Below are 16,319 nucleotides of genomic sequence, written 5' to 3'. Positions count from 1 at the left end.
AAAGTTAAAAAACAGAGGGAGAATGGAAAAAAATAACATAACCTGGCTGTTCAATGACAAGGTTGTCCTAAGAATGGTGGTCAGTAGTGAAATGGCAAAAGATCATGTCTGAGATGGAGTATGTTTAATAGTGTGTTTTGAAGGTGTTCACAATTGTCTAATATACATCAGATGTGGGCTGATAACACCCATCCAATAGCCACCGCCATAGTACAATGCTGTACGGGTGACAGGAAGAACTCTCACTACCATGAACTACTGCTGGTACACCGCCTGCTCCACTGTGTTATCTAAATATGGTCCATGCAATGCCACCGCTCCGATGGCAATGGAGTGCTACTCCTGCCACATCGACTGTGGGATACAGCTAGCTCTATGGAGTATACTCTGTCGATGCGGGCAGTGTTTGAAAAACCACAGATCTCAAAACGGCGGACGTCACCTTGACGAAGTACTTGGACATCAACACTTCTCTCTTTTTCTTCTGAATCACTGTCATGTCTGATATAAACACTAATAACACTAATGTTGTCTGCCCTTATTGCTCGTATCATTCATTGAACAAAGAGAGAGTGTCAAGTCATTCAGATAATGACCTAGATATAACACCTGATGTAGTCTGAGAAAATTGTCTAGTCTATTCCTTGGTCTGGACTGTAACTTTATCCTTTCAGAGGACCACGATTGAGTAGAACTTTACCTCTAACTAATTACATCTGCCAATTAGTTGAAGTTTTACCATGTTTGAAAAAAGGGAGCGCACACACTTTACCACTGCCAAGCAGTGCTAACGTGCACAAGGTCCTAATGCCGACAAGAACAAACTCAGCAAAATAGGAAGAGTGAAGTAAAAATGCTATGGGGAATACTAAGCCAAGGATATCAGTCCTAACAGTCTGAATCAATTGCTTTATCTATATGAAAGAGAAAAGTACATCTTACGTTATCTGTTTCTCCCTGTTAACGCTAGCAGCTGCCATCATATGCCAGCATGTTTGTTTAGATGTTATACATTCAATATATATATAGCTGAAACTACAACAGCCCAGAGCGCAGACGCTGTAATGTGGCAGTTCAGGAAACCCAAATATGAAAACACAAATCCTCTGTGTAAAGAAAAACCCGGACTCCTTTGAAATGCTGGACAATTATGTTTAGTCAGGAAAAAGCTTCTCGCTGCAAAGCAAATGGTTGTTCATTTAAGATGGAAGTGGCCAGTTTAACAAGTCCCAATCTAAGCAGCATGTTTTGACCAAGCTAAAATGTATATGTCACTTTCTGCACTTCATGATTATTAAATGTATCTTTTACAGAGTGTGTTGTTGATGGCCCTGTCATGAAAGGTCCATATTAACAATTTGATTTCAATTGTTTCTGTACTCTTCTTCTTCCTGATGTGCATAATCCTCTAGGTCTTTATTATGTCACCAAACACCTAAAAGATGATGGGAGCAATCCTTGAAATAAGACTAACAGCTGGAAATTGCTTATAGAAGCATTCTATGCTGTCTCGGTTTGCAATATGCAAACCTGCTCTGACCCTGCACCATTAAAACATTCCAGCGTAAACTGTGAGGCAAGGTGTTCCCTGAACTGGAAAACAAGCAACCCAAGATCAGGCTTGCCCTGATTGGGACTTGTCAGTCAGGTGTGCTTTAGTTCCAGTGCACCAGGAGCAAAGGACCCATGGTTGAGTATACCCTTCTCCACTTAGGGAGTTACATCAAACACACAGAAGGTGATGAGAGGGATGCTTGCAATAAGTCTAACTACAGGCAATCGCTCCAGTAGCATTCCAACCCCCTGCCCTAACCTTACTCTAATAGGAACAAGTGGGACCAACTGCCAGGCCACATACTCCCTGAACAGAAAAACAAACAACTCAAGACCGGTCTGGAATCATTTTTGGTCCCTTCTGGAGAAGTCTTCATCTGGCATTTTGGGACAGACTATTCCTGACAAGCAGGGTTGTTACTAATTTATGTAAGGTTATAAGGTAAGTCTTTGTTTAGGGAGGAATAGTGGGCAAAAAACAATGGACTGGAATGCGGCTCAGAACGATTGCCAGTGGCTGAGATTAATCCAAACATTGTCTGTGGCTGAAATTAATTTAAACACCCCATCCATCACCTTGTTGCTATTGCATTTGGTGTCCTAAGTACAACGGTATTCCCATACATTGGCCCTGTGCTCACTGTGGCATAGGACTCAAGCTATGCTCTTCCGACAAGCCCCAAGTAGGGCAAAATGGGTTTGGGTGGCTTGTGGTCTTTTCACAAGGGGCTTCATGTAGCATGTTGTGACAGACTGTGAGAAAACAGGGCTGATTGAAGAGGCCCCCTAACTTTTTGCCCCCATTTTTCACTTTTTGCTGGTGTTTTCCTGACTCTGATGGTGCCCTGGGTACTGCTAACCAGTCCCATGGCCTGTGCTCTGTCTAAAATAAATATGCAAATTATGCTAATTATAATTGGCTAATTTAACCTACCTATAAGTCCCTAGTATATGGTAGGGCATGTAGGTGTAGGGACCACAGCATAGGTAGTGCACCCATAGCTGCACTGCTAGGGTGTCCAGTGTCATTTTAAAGGCAGGCCTGGCTTGCTGGCTGCTTTTAAATTAAAGTTATATGCAAGTTCGACTTTGGAATTAAAAGTAGTTCCAAAGTCTTAAACTACCTTATTTTTACATTCAAGTCATCCCTAAGATGTGCCCTATGTGCCCCTAGGGCTGGGTGCCATGTAACTATAAGCCCTGGTGAGGTAAAAACAGCCAAATTCAGTTTTCCCTCACGTAGTAAATGGCCTTCATAGGCTAGAATGGGGAGACTTTATTTGAATTTTTAAAGTCCCCTTAAATGATGGGTACCAAGAGTTTGGTATCAAATTCATTGTTATATTAAATCCCACAACTTCCAGTTTTTTCTGCTGTGGTCTAAGTGGCCAGCCTCTAGCAGCCTGGCCAGGCTACCTTGATGAGGTGTGAAGTGGCCTGGCTTCACACAAATGAATGTGCCTGTGGGAGGGAATCTCCCCTCAGCCGATGGTGAGGCAGGAAGGGGGAGGGCTGCAAAACTGGTCTTCAAAGGCAGAGAAGGACATTTGGAGCAACCAGCAACACCCCCACATCCTGCAACCCCAGACAACTAGGTGCCCCTTGATTAGATTAGGAGAGGGCAGGAGAGGGGTGTGTTTATGATTTTTAGCCACACCACTGGGTTGGGTCAGCCAGATGTAACCTCCAAAAGTCAGATTCAGCCATGATGGATTTTTGGAGAATGTTGCCTCCTGGGATTGATTTTTGCCACACTTCCCAGGAAGTGGTCATCACAGGGGGAAGGGCCCTGCACCTGATTGGAGAACCAGGACCCCCCTGCTTTTCACCCAGGAGCAAGGATAAAACTGGCAGACCTGCACCCACTCCTCAGATCCCCATCAGATTCCAACAAGGAAGAACCAAAGGAGAAGAAGGACTGCCCTGCTGGACCCCTGGCCTGCACCTGGAACCTACATTCAGAAGGACTGCACCAGCTGCACACTTGGGCTTCACCATGAGAAGGACTTTGCCTGGCTTCAACTGGTTCAAGGAGGGACTCCCTGTTTGCTACAGGTACAAAATTGCTAACCAGAGTCTCCTGCACCAACTCCTGAAGAAATCAACCAGCTGGCCATTGCCCAGTGGCCAAAAAGGAGTTTGCACAAGGTGCATTCTGGGAGTTGTAGTCCGCACCCCCAAGGACCATCTCAAAACTTCTGGACCCTTGGGGTGAGCTCTGGACCTCAAAAGAACCTTAAAATGACATCTGGGGGAAGCCCCAGAAGTTTGGAGAAGTTTGGACAACTTTTGAAAAAAAGCTCCATATAGGGACCGACCCGCCGCAGCAACTCTAGTCAGCTTGCCTCAACCGCGACCCGGTCTGATTTGCTGGTTTGTCCCGGTAAAGAAAATCTCCGAAAAAGAGACTAAGTCCGGACCGGGACCTCCCAGCCAGTGTATCCGAGGAGGGCTCCAGGGACGTCGGATGAAGATCCAGGTTTACCCCGGTCGAAGGATTTTCACCTCGAAAAAACGACTAAGTCCGAAGGTAAAAATCTCCACCGAGGATTCCCGCGACGCGTATCCGGAGAAGGGCCCCAGGAGGTCGGATTGGACTGGCAGGTTCGTCCCGCTGAAGAAAATCTTTTAAAAAGAGACTAAGTGTGAAGGTAAACTTTTAACCGAGGCCTCCCGCGGCCTGTAGCCGAGCTTGGCTCCATCACGGTTGGCCTTAAACTTTGACTTTGCCCCGGTCGAGGTGCAACCAGATGACCCGATTGGCGCTTTTTATTTCTAGGCGCTAAAAAAACAATAATTCTTTAAAAAATCATATCTCCGGTTCCCCTTATCCGATTTTATTCGTTTTTGTGTCATTTTAAAGATAAAAATATAATCAGTTTTTATAACTTGGTTTTGGATATTTAAGCTGTTTCCTGTGTATTATTTAATTACTGTTTGGTGATATTTGAATGCTTTACACTCTGTCTCCTAAGTTAAGCCTTGACTCTCGTTGCCAAGCTACCAAGGGTTGAGCTAGGTTTAATTTACTGAGACCTAACTGGACCTTAGTGGAGGTTAGTGGCCTATTGCTAAGTGTAGGTACCTACCTGCCCTTACCAATAACCCATTTTCCAACACAGACTGTTCCTACGAAGAGCTGAGTCAGTACTGATTTGCTTTAAACAGGCCTCTGTCTAGAGTGGCATAGTGGGTGAAAAAAGATGGACTGGTATGTGGCCCAGAGCAAATGCTTGGCTGAGATTAATTCAAGCATTCCATTCATCACCTTGTTGTTGAAGTTTGTTACCATCAGAGCAACGATTTGCTTAGTGAATTGTAACACAATTAACCACTATCAAGAAAGATTTTGTTTAGAGGGACATCTCACCGGTACATTTTCTCCCCAAGTTGACTTGTTAAGTAGGCAAGATTAATAAATATGTTGTATAAGGAATTTTTATTGACTGAACCTCTGAGCAGCATACAGAATTCCAGGTGAGTAACTGTGATTATCCATGAAGTTTTTCACCAAGGAGTCTGAGTAACATCCAACAACGAGAGAAAAGTCATCCTTTATTGACATTATACCCATTTATAATTGTAAGTTTTATATCATCCCGTAATATCTGCTACTGCTTCCAATACATAAGCGGAGGAAGAGTGGTAATTGGAACCAGTATGTATCATCGAAAAGAAATATCAGAAAAACAGCCTTCTGCCGCTCTTCACCCTCCACAAACACCCTGCTACTACCCCAAATTGAAAAATAAATCTCTAGCCTCCTGCCACCCACTCCACCACCCTCTGCAAAACCCTTCACTCCCACCCACACTGACAAATGGCCTCATGCTGTCCACCCCAACCAGCTCTGCGCCATCCCAAAGCTGCACTCTCCACTCTTCTGGAGAGCAGAGAAGCAGCACCACACACTAAGAACCGATCTGTGAGACTCTCCCTGACAAGGGAGAGGACTGGTGGTGCACAAGCAATGCTACTCATGGTCCCCCTTCTCTGTCAGGACCGTGAAGACTGGAGAGAAGTGAAAAAAAGAAAGGGGCAGCTGTCAAGCCCCCTTTCAGTGCAAAACTCGAGTCTCTGGGGAGGCAGGCGAGGTACCTGAACAAAAGGGAAGAAAGTACTTCCCCTAGTGATGTCACAACACTGATTATACAATTGGTTACATCACTGCAGTGAATAACTGGATTTTGATCCGTTTTTATACAATGAAGGGAGGAAGGCTGGTCTGGTAGTTTGCCTCCCCACACTACAAAACAAAGCTTTCTCCCTGTTGCATTAAAGCTTGCTTGCAAACACCATATTGCTGTTGTCTCTTTTATGCGTGTTTTGCCCTTACACCCTTCGTCAACTCTCCTGTTGGTACAGATTGCTTAATCGCCTTTTTTCTTTTTCAACCTGGGAAGCGACACATCCATATTCCTCTATACCTCCCCTGTCCTGCGGTCTTTTCCAAGATGTCTCAGTCAAAGTCTGAAGACATAAGATGGTCGGAAGCAGAGTGTGAGGAGGCCTGCTGACTCAGTAACTTTGGGTTCAGCAACCCACAGAAATGTCACCTTGTGGTAGAAGAACAGTAGTTAGTGTCTGCAATGCACGACTTCTGGTTAGATTATCAAATCTTATAAATAAAGCTTTTGTGCTAATTCTTACGCATAGTGTTGTAGTTAGGATAACGTATACCATGACCCTAAATAATTGCGAACACAAGAAATAAAAATCGTATTTGCACTTACCAGGAATGTTTAGCCCTCCAGAAGGTATACAGCCACAAGTAAGCAACGAGATATTCCCATTTGTACACCACTGGTACACTCTGACAGGGTTTCCATCACATAGGATGTCCTTGGTGCTATCAAATGCTGTGTTTATTGAGGAAACACTAACAGTTCGTGAAGCCACATAAATGACAGTTGTATCATTCAGTGAGCAGCTGTATTCACCTGCAGGAGAAAATATGTACTTTATGATTGTGTGATTAGTAATGATGAAACAAAAGTAGCCGACGTTCCCAGACATCCATATTTCATACAGTTTATCTGTTTACATCAAATACACGTTTCCCATCCTTATAAAGAGCTGGAAGGTCTGAAACGTTTGACGATTGCACTAACACATGAGTTCAAAATGCAGCATCCCATTCGAACATTATAGTGCTGAAGGCAATTCCAAAGGTGTAGCTGGTTTTCTTCCTTTGCAATTGGAAGTTTGGAAGATGAAAGCAATACAGCAACAAATAATTTTGAACAAATGTACTCTAGCACAAGCTGCAGTGTGTGGAGTTCGGCTGCGAGTTGGGGTCACACATTTATCTCTGTATTAAGCACATCAGTACCTTTTACCAGAGGAACTCTGAGCTTCACTTATGTCGACCTGTCATCGGATCTAAAGACAACTCTTGGTTGAGCAAAACCATCAGTAATGAAAACAAAGAAGTCGTCACCGCTTCATCCGACAACTAATCCAACATCCTTCTCACGGACCTCTGCGACATGTCTCTACCAAGTTCAGCCCACAACATTTGTCAAATGGTATTACTCTAAAGCCGTCAGTCACATATATGTTTTATTATTTTTTTCATAATAAAGTTCAAGATCATTTATTTTTCATTTGAAACATATACACAGAAAAGGCATTTCACACAAGCCATTCAAATAAACTTGCAAACATACCAAACGTCCTGCTTTCAACAGATATTAGAGAGCAGCTATGGGCCTGATTTAGATATTAACGGACAAGGTACTCAGTCACAATGATGGTGGAAATCCCGCCCCCCGAAATATAAATCCCATTATGTCCAATGGAATTTAGATTTCTGCGGATGGGATATCCGTCACCGTTGTGACGAAGTAACTTGTCCGTATATAGGGTGAAATGTAGGGAAAATAGAACTGTATGTGGATCGGATGCTTACCTCGTTGTTTGGCACCAATAACTTGATTAACATGGTTCATCAATTTCTGGGTGTGTAACCCCCCAGTGTGCCACCTGACCTATTCTAGGGCACATGTTGAACTACAGGGACTGTAACACGGTTCTCAAACTGGCCCACAAATGTAAAGACAAACCATTAACAATACCCTACTGCCATTTTTCCAGACTTCACAATGGCAGTTCAGGAGGATCATCACACTTTCACCTCAGGTAAGAAACATCTACAACAGCTGGGGATTTAATACTTCATGCTAAACCCATTAAAGCTCTATACATAGCACAAGGGGTGTTAGAAATTGGTCTCTAGATGGCAGAAGTATAAACAATGTCCAAGTAGGGGCCACAATCCTAGTCAGGGTAGGCTAAATACACACCCTGAATTAACCTGTGATCACCCTCTGGTAGCTTAGCACAAAGCAGTCAAGTTTAACCTAAGAGGCAATGCAACAAAAATCCATTCAGTAGATGTAGAGGTATGAATTTCTATTGGAAAAACAGTGCCTAGAAGTATGTAGCGGTAGTAAAGTTACTTGAAGTCATGAGGGACCAGTGCAAATCCAAAATTCAAGCCCACCACGATGGAGGGAAAGCCAGCTACAGAACACACGGAGTGTCTGCTGAACAGTGCCTTTGTTGGAGCAATACGTCGACAGTGGGGAGACAATGCATCAATATTTCTGCCACCCTCTGGCAATGTGTTGTCGTCAGGCTCAGTAATAGTAGATGCAATGTGTTGTCAGTGGGCTGCAGTGGACCGCACAGAGCGTTGTTGGTAGGTTGCGCAGTGGTGAAGACGCTGTCTTCAGGAATGCAATGCATTGATTTTTCTGGTGTGCTCGGGCAATGCATCACTTCTTAAGGTTTTCAGCTCTATAAACAATGCGTTGTTTCCTTCAAGTGAAGCAGCAATTTTTCTGTCATACTCTGGAGGTTGCACCTGCTGCACTAACTTCTGACACTTGGGACTGGAGGGGGCATCTCAGAAAAGGGTAGATCTCACAGGTGGCAAAGTCCAGCAGGACCAGAAGAGTTGAAAGCAGTCTTTGATGTCCCTGAGACTGCAGGGAGAATGGGGTCCATGCCAGAAAGCACTTGGAGACTCTTGGCTGTAAGGATGTAGAAAACAAGTCCAGTCCTTTTCACTGCAGGAAAGAAGCAGCAGGCAGCAGGCCAACACTGCAAAGCAAGTAGCAAAGTGGCAGTCCCTCCTACAGCACAGCAATGATTCCCAAACCACACTCCAGTCAGTAATGAGGTTGCGGATTTTGCGTGAGGGAGGTCCAAATGTTGTGTTTTGGCCTGGATGCACTGATACCTTTGCTATTTTGCAACTATTACCTTGCTGAAGGTATTTTGTTATTTCTATAAAACTTCATAAATAAAGCTTTAAACATGGTTCATTGGTGAGACACAGGGTTGAATTACGCCCTGGTACTCTAATTGTTTGAGGATTTACCTCACAGGTGCTTTAGCTTCATGTTTTATTGGATACTGGGGTTGAGGTTGGGACTTAATTGGTATTACATGAGGAGAATCTTTGTCCCATCCTACGTAATTGTGATATAACCTAATCAATGGTGTGCACTTCTACAACCTTTCTGGGATTAAAGGTCGAGAAAGATTTTTCAATAATCTCTTCTCCATAAGGGAGATCACGGACACATTTTGGTGGCCAATCCTTTTCGGACAGTAAAATATCATAAATGGTGACAACACGGTCCCAAAAGATAAAGTTGATTATGTGTTCAATGTCTCCTTCCAACTGTATAGTTACTTTATACACTCTGTTTGGTGTTGAGACACGCATGTCTGCAGTCTCAACTTGTAAGAAGTCATCAGTTGCTGTCACTTCCAGATGCTCTTGAAGATCCCGGCGAACTATTGTGAACTCTGCTGCACTGTCTAGCAGTGCCAGTGCCCACTTCCTGTTCTTCAGTAAAGCCCTCTTCCTGAGTGGCATGTTGTATTGCAACTGCTGCCACTTTTTTCTTTTTAAACTGGGGTTTTTGTTGGGGAAGCTTCTCTTCTTTCTTAACAGAAACTTCCGACGAGTGTTGTGAGTCCTTTTTTGGTTTCACACACTCTGTTTTGTTTTCAGTGAGTCCTGAAAGGAACAATATTGGCGTGTATCAGTATTATTGATATCTGTCAGGCGGTTTTATATTATCTCTATTTCTAACATTATATCTATTTTGAGGGGTCTCCAAATGCGGATATTCTCCCCTTTCTTTTTTATGTGTTTGTTGTTTTGTATCCCAGCACTTTTTGGAACCTTCAGGTGCTTGCCTAGTAGAATCTTTATTAGATATGCCTTGTAATTGTAGTCTGGCCCCCAGACTATCTCAACCAATGCTGGAGTAGGTCTCAGGGATAATCTTTAGCAGCTCACATGTTTGATCCTGTGCAGGAACGTCCCGGAGCCACATGTGCACTGCTAGTGCAACTGCTTCCCCTTTAAGGTTACTTAATATTATTGAAGACACAGTGGCAAAATTACCTCTTAATTGCATCCCCAAGTCTAGGGCTGGGGCAGCCTCGTATTCATCTTGAATTTGTTTTAACACTTCTGTAAGATTGGCAAGTGTTGGTGTACCGTTTCCGGTAGTATAGAGCATGGCAAATGCTGTGCCCCATGTATTGCAGTTATCTACTGAGGGAACCATCCCAAATGGCAAGCACATAGGGAGAATTTTATGTTTGTCCCGACGACCCGTATGGGGAAAGACTGCTTCCAGCGCATTTATTTTTTGAGCTAAGCAAAACGGAATTTCCTCCTGCTTAGTGGGTGCTTTAACCATGATCGAATGTACAGTTGCAGGGTTAATGCCTGGGCAGCCAATGCTGGGTTAGTGTTAGAAATGGTGTTTCTGGTTGGCTAGGGTATGCACCTAAGCCAGGCAGAACCCATCCACTCTAGTCAGGATAAAGGAGCTACACGTCAAAGATAACCCCTGCTCACCCCCTTGGTAGCTTGGCACGAGCAGTCAGGCATAACCCGGAGGCAATGTGCAAAGCGTTTGCACAACACACACAACACACGTGACACAAAATGTACACCACAAAGTAAACACAACACTGAGCTATGTAAAAATAAACTGGATTGCACAACACATAATTAGACCAACATTACACGTTAGTAATACCCTGCTACCTTAGCAGTTGTCAGAACATTACACAAATTACTAATACTCTGCAAGAATAAGCAATAGTCACATTAGAACACGTAAGGACTCAGCACTGCAAATTGCACTTAGACCATTACATGTTTTAATTCTCTTTTTTTAAAAATTATTTACCTATTCACTCAAGCTAGTCATTTTTATTTTTACTCCTGCATTGTATACTTGCACTTTGGACTCTTGTTTTTTACGCCACTGTTGTGCTCTTAACAAAATGGAGTCTACCTTTGACATGGATGAGTTGTTGTTTTCCTGTCTAGAAGATTTAAAGAGATGCTGCAGAGTGAGAGGTATACCTTTTATAGAGGGTGAATCCAATATAGCGGTCCTCAGAACAGCCCTTTTCAATTTTGAGGAGGCAGACTGGATAGCAACAGAAAAAGAGGCCCAAGGGGGGATGGTTCTGCGGGAGACCCTGAAGAGACCCATGAGAGTAGTGAGGACTCTGAGAAGGAGGATTCCCAGTCCACACCCCAGGGGGACAGTGACCCTGAAGAGTTAGACACTGAGGGAGAAGATAACTGGCCAGGGATACCAGTAGAGAGAGAGGACCCCATAGATAGGGAGTCCCTTCCAGGACCCTTGCCTAGCAGCATCACCACCTCCCATTCACTGTCACCTGAGGAGCTCAGAGATAGGTGCGAAGAGAGGGACCTGAGGCTACAGCTAGCCAGACTGGCTGTAGAAGAAATACAGGCTGCAGTGGAAAAGGCCTTAGTCCCAGAGAGGATGGCAGAGGCTGAAAGGGCCTTTGCCAGGGAAAGACTCGCTCTAGAGCGCAGTCTGACAAATCTGGACTCAATAGTACTGCAGGTGGAGTCCAGTGGTGGCAGCATAGATTGTAGTGTTGGGCACAATCCTTCCCTACCCACAGACTTGGTACCTGGGTTCAAGGAGGGGGTGTAGGAAAGTACCATCTTCCTTGGCATGATACCCCAATTTTTCACATGTATGTCAGTATGTTTTTCCCTGTCTTACTGGGATCCTGCTGGTCAAGACCCCAGTGCTCACAATTCATGGCCTAATGTGTATGCTTGGGTAGTGCCTAACTCTGTCACTGAGGCTCTGCTAACAAGAACCTTAGTACTTAAGCTCTCTCTGCTTTTAAAATTGTCACTGTAGGCCAGTGACTTCATTTACCCATTTCAATTGGCATACTGAACCCCCCTTATAAGTCCCTAGTATATGGTACCTAGGTACCCAGTGCATTCGGGTTCCAGGAAATCCATATGGGCTGCAGCATTTCTTTTGCCACCCATAGGGAGCTCAGACAAACCCTTAGACAGGACTGCCATTGCAGCCTGCGTGAAATAGTGCATGTACTATTTCACAGCCATTTTCACTGCACTTAAGTAACTTATAAGTCACCTATATGTCTAACCTTCACTTGCTGAAGGTTATGTGCAAAGTTACTAAGTGTGAGGGCACCCTTGCACTAGCAAAGGTGCCCCCACATAGTTCAGGGCCATTTCCCGTGACTTTGTGAGTGCAGGGACACCATTACACGCGTGCACTACATATAGGTCAATACCTATATGTAGCTTCACAATGGTAACTCCGAATATGGCCATGTAACATGTCTATGATCATGGAATTGTCCCCCCATTCCAAATCCGGTATTGAGGAGCCAATTCCATTCATCCTGGGAGCTCCACTGTGGACACCCAGTGCTGCCAAACCAGCTCTCTGAGGCTTGCACTGCAGCTACAGCTGCTGCCACCTCACAGACAGTGTTCTGCCCTCCTGGGGTCTGGGCAGCCCAGGAAGGCACAACAAAGTAATTCCTCTGAGGGTGTCACACCCTCTCCCTTTGGAAATAGGTGTTACAGGCTGGGGAGGGGTAGCCTCCCCCAGCCTCTGGAAATGCTTCGAAGGGCACAGATGGTGCCCTGCCCTCCTTGCATAAACCAGTCTACACCAGTTGAGGGACACCTTCTTCCTGGCTCTTGCGGGAAACTGGACAAAGGTAAGGGGATTGAGTACTCCCCTGTCCATTACCACCCCAGGGGTGGTGCCCAGAGCTCCTCCAGTGTGTCTCAGACTTCAGTCATCTTGCTTTGGACTACTCTCATACTGACGAGCATGCTCCTAAGGACATAGAGGGTAGACATCATTGACGTAGACTGTTCTGAGGTCCTGCTGACACAATTTGGAGAAGGTAAGACCTTGCCTTCCCTTAGAGCGATGGTACCCCTGTGTACTGCGTCTTCTTCACCTCCTGAGACCTCTGTGCACTATTTGCAAAATTCCTTTGTGCACAGCCTGGCCCAGGTCCCCAGCACTCCATCCTGTGACGCTCAACTCACTGAGTTGTTCTCCGGCGTTGTGGGACCTTTCGTTGTTGTGCTGCACTAACCACATTTTGCACCTCCTTTGTCCCCGTGTCCTGGGACTCCTGTGGATGCTGTATGGCATCCTGAGGGCTCTCTAAAGGGCTGAGAGCCCCTTCTTCCTCCTCACACAGAGTTGAGGCCCCCAGGTTCCTCCTGGGTCTGGCCAGCACTATTTTGAAGCGAAAAAGGAACTTTTGTCGTAACCAAAGCTTGTTGGCGATTTCCAACACAAAATCACATCTGCATCCATCCTCACGCCGTGGGACATCCTTTGCATCCTGCAGCAACCCGCTGGCACCTTCCTAGGGTGCATTTCTGCAGTCTTCGATTAACCGGGGACTCTTCTTTTGCACCCTCTTCTAGGTTGGCAATGGGTCCTGTCCTTCCCGGAAACTTCTTTCGACTTCTGGACTTGGTCCCCTTCTTTTGCAGGTCTTCAGGTCCAGGAATCCAGCAGTTGTTGTTTGCAGACTTGGTGGGTTACTGCAAAATCCCAATCACGAGGTGTAGTGTGTCCTAAGGAAACTTGCAGTATTTTACTCCTGCTTTTCTGGGCTCTGAGGTGGGGTAATTTACTTACCTTTACTGTATTATTACTCTCCCAGCGATTCTGCACACACTACACTTGTCTAGGGGGGAATTTGTGATTCGCATACCACTTTCTGAGTATATGGTTTGTTTTGCCCCTAGACCTATTTTCTCCTATTGTATTCTATAGCATTTCCTATTATTTGCACTGTTCTATGACTATTTAATTGTCTAATTTTGGTGTCTAGTGTATATATTGTGTATAACACTTACCCCCAGAAGGAGTATTGTCTCTAAAATATTTTTGGTACTGTGTCATCCAAAAAAATACCTTTATTTTTGGAAACACTGAGCATTGTCTTTACTTGTGTATAAGTACTGTGTAACTATAAGTGGTATTGCATGAGCTTTGCATGTCTCCTAGTTCACCCTAAGCTGCTCTGCTATAGCTACCTCTATCAGCCTACGCTGCTAGAACACTACTACATTTCACTAAAAAGGGATAATTGGATCTGGTATAAGGTGTAAGTACCCAAGGTACCCTCTACAAACCAGGCCAGCCTCTTACAGGGGGACAACATACATCAGTGGCTGAGGAAGTATGAGGAAGCTCTAGTTGCGCGCAGGACTCCTGAGAAAGATTGGGGGACTGTCCTAGAGAGCTGTATTCCTGAGGTGGAAAGGATTGACAGGCAGGGGTATCCCCACATCAGAAAGGTCCTGATAGAGAAGTATGGTCTCACCCCTGAAGACTACAGGTTGAGGTTCAGAGGCAGCAAGAAGCGGTCTTGGGAGGATTTCATGGGGACTTGTTGCAAAGCACTAAAGGGATGGGTAGCACAGCAACCACTTATAAAGGGCTGTTAAATCTCATTCTAAGGGAGCACATGTTCCGTTGCAGTTTTTCAGAGCTACACCAACACCTGTCACACTGTGAGTTCTCTGACCCCAGACAGCTTGTAAAGGAGGCTGACCTCTGGCTAAGTGCCAGAGGAACTGGTCAGATATCAAGGGCCGTCTTAAGTTCACCCCCTGAAGGGGTGGGGGACGTTCTTGGCACACTAGGCCAAGTTCTCAGTGGGGAGGGAGTAGGATCCCGAAAGACCTATCCTCTTAGGTATGTCTTAGAGGCTCCTTATTGGTGCCCCAAGGTGTGAATTTAACCGACCCCGACAACGTTCTGAGCGGGGAGGGTGCAGGATCTAGAGGGACCTGTCCTCCTACGCAGGTCTTGGAAGGCACCCGGGAGGGGCCCCCAAGGCGGGAGGGTAGTAGTTACCAAAGGCTGATCCTCTAAAAGGGATCCCCTAGAGTCTGAAGGAGAAGGGGGGACACCTAGAAACAGGGTTGCTACAACTCTGGAGACCAGCAGCACCACACCGCAAAGGGGGGTGCGGATGCTTCCTTTTTATGGTTTGAGGGAGGACACTCCCCTAACTCGTGTCCATCCCAAGGGTACCGTCCCTAGGTTGGAAGACCAGATCATGGGTAACCCCCTAGATCTGGGAGTAGAGACTGCTGTAACCAGCATCACTACTGATTTGGTCCCCAGGTATTCAGTTTCTGAGGTGAAGGGTTTGAGGGAGGACACTCCCCTAACTTGTGTCCAGCCCAAGGGTACCGTCCCTAGGCTGGAGGACCAGGTCATGGGCAACCCCCTAGATCTGGGAGTAGAGACTGCTCTAACCAGCATCCGTACTGTTTTGGTCCACAGGAATTCAGTTCCTGAAGGGAAGAGTTTGAGGGAGGATGCTCCCCTAACTCATGTAAAGCGCAAGGGTACCGTCCCTAGGTTGGAAAACCAGGTCCTGGGTAACTCCCTTGATCTGGAGATGGAGATGGCTGTCCCCAGTCTCTCTACCATTACTTCTGGGGGTATCACTCCTGATGGGAGGGTGCAGAACTCTAGAAGGAGGGGCAGGAGGAGGAAAGGCTCTTTCCTGACCCTGGCTCAGCCAGAGGGGAAGGACCCTGGGTTGGGAGAGCAGTTACACGGTGGCTCCTATGAACTGGTGGGTGACCTGACCAGGACGACTGACATCAGCGCCCTGGCAGTTCTGGATTCTGGGGGTATCCCTCCACCTCCTCGGAGGCAGAACCCTAGAAGGAGGGGCACGAGGAGAGACTCTCCCCTGGTCCCTATTCAGGCTATGGGACCAGTCCCGAGGCTAGAAGACCAGTGGCAGGGGCTAACTCCTGAACTGGTGGGAAGGAGAGAGGAGAGAGGATGCTATGCACCTGGGGCTCCCGCCCCCAACTCAGAGAGGTTTCAGAGACCAGAGGCCCCGGGATGGCCTGGGAACTGGCTCTGGCCACAGACAACTAGGACTTCTCCATGGGTTAGCTTAGATTGTCTGGGGAGCATAGACAGTGGAATTCAACTGGGTTCATATTGGCATAGACCTGGATCATGCCCCTGCAGTTGCAGGCCAGGGTCCTGGTTCTATCTCCCCAAGCAGGGGAGTCCATCAAGGTATTGATTGTTCTCCCCTGGCTTTAGGCCGGTAGGGTGTCATGTTGAACCTGGCCCTTTTACAGGGTCGTTCCCCAGACTTTTTGCTTTTTGCCTCCTTATTTTTCTGACCTTTGTTGGCTGACTCTGAGCACTTTTTCACTTCTAACCAGTGCGAAAGTACATGTGCTCTCCCTTGTAAAATTGGTATGATTGGCTTATACCTAATTGGCATATTTAATTTAGCTATAAGTCCCTTGTAAAGTGGTATCCCTATACCCAGGGCCTGTAAATTAAATGCTACTAGTGGGCCTGCAGTGGTGCTTGTGCCACCCACTGAAG

The 16,319-nt window shown here is 45.9% G+C and overlaps 1 protein-coding gene across 5 annotated transcripts in view; it reads right to left on the bottom strand.

Annotated features, from left to right (window-relative positions):
- LOC138296693 (adhesion G protein-coupled receptor F5-like) overlaps nucleotides 1-16,319 on the bottom strand; it is a 912,996-nt gene that overhangs the window by 342,919 nt on the left and 553,758 nt on the right. For all 5 annotated transcript variants that reach the window (XM_069236060.1, XM_069236064.1, XM_069236063.1 and 2 more), the window contains one exon: nucleotides 6,288-6,494. In XM_069236060.1, the coding sequence (XP_069092161.1) occupies nucleotides 6,288-6,494 (207 nt within the window). The remainder of the gene's footprint in view (nucleotides 1-6,287; nucleotides 6,495-16,319) is intronic.

Source organism: Pleurodeles waltl, chromosome 5 (genome assembly GCF_031143425.1).
Source record: "Pleurodeles waltl isolate 20211129_DDA chromosome 5, aPleWal1.hap1.20221129, whole genome shotgun sequence".
Classification (NCBI taxonomy): domain Eukaryota; kingdom Metazoa; phylum Chordata; class Amphibia; order Caudata; family Salamandridae; genus Pleurodeles; species Pleurodeles waltl.
The sequence above is the reverse complement of the archived record's forward strand: the minus strand, read 5'-3'. Positions and strand labels throughout refer to the sequence as shown.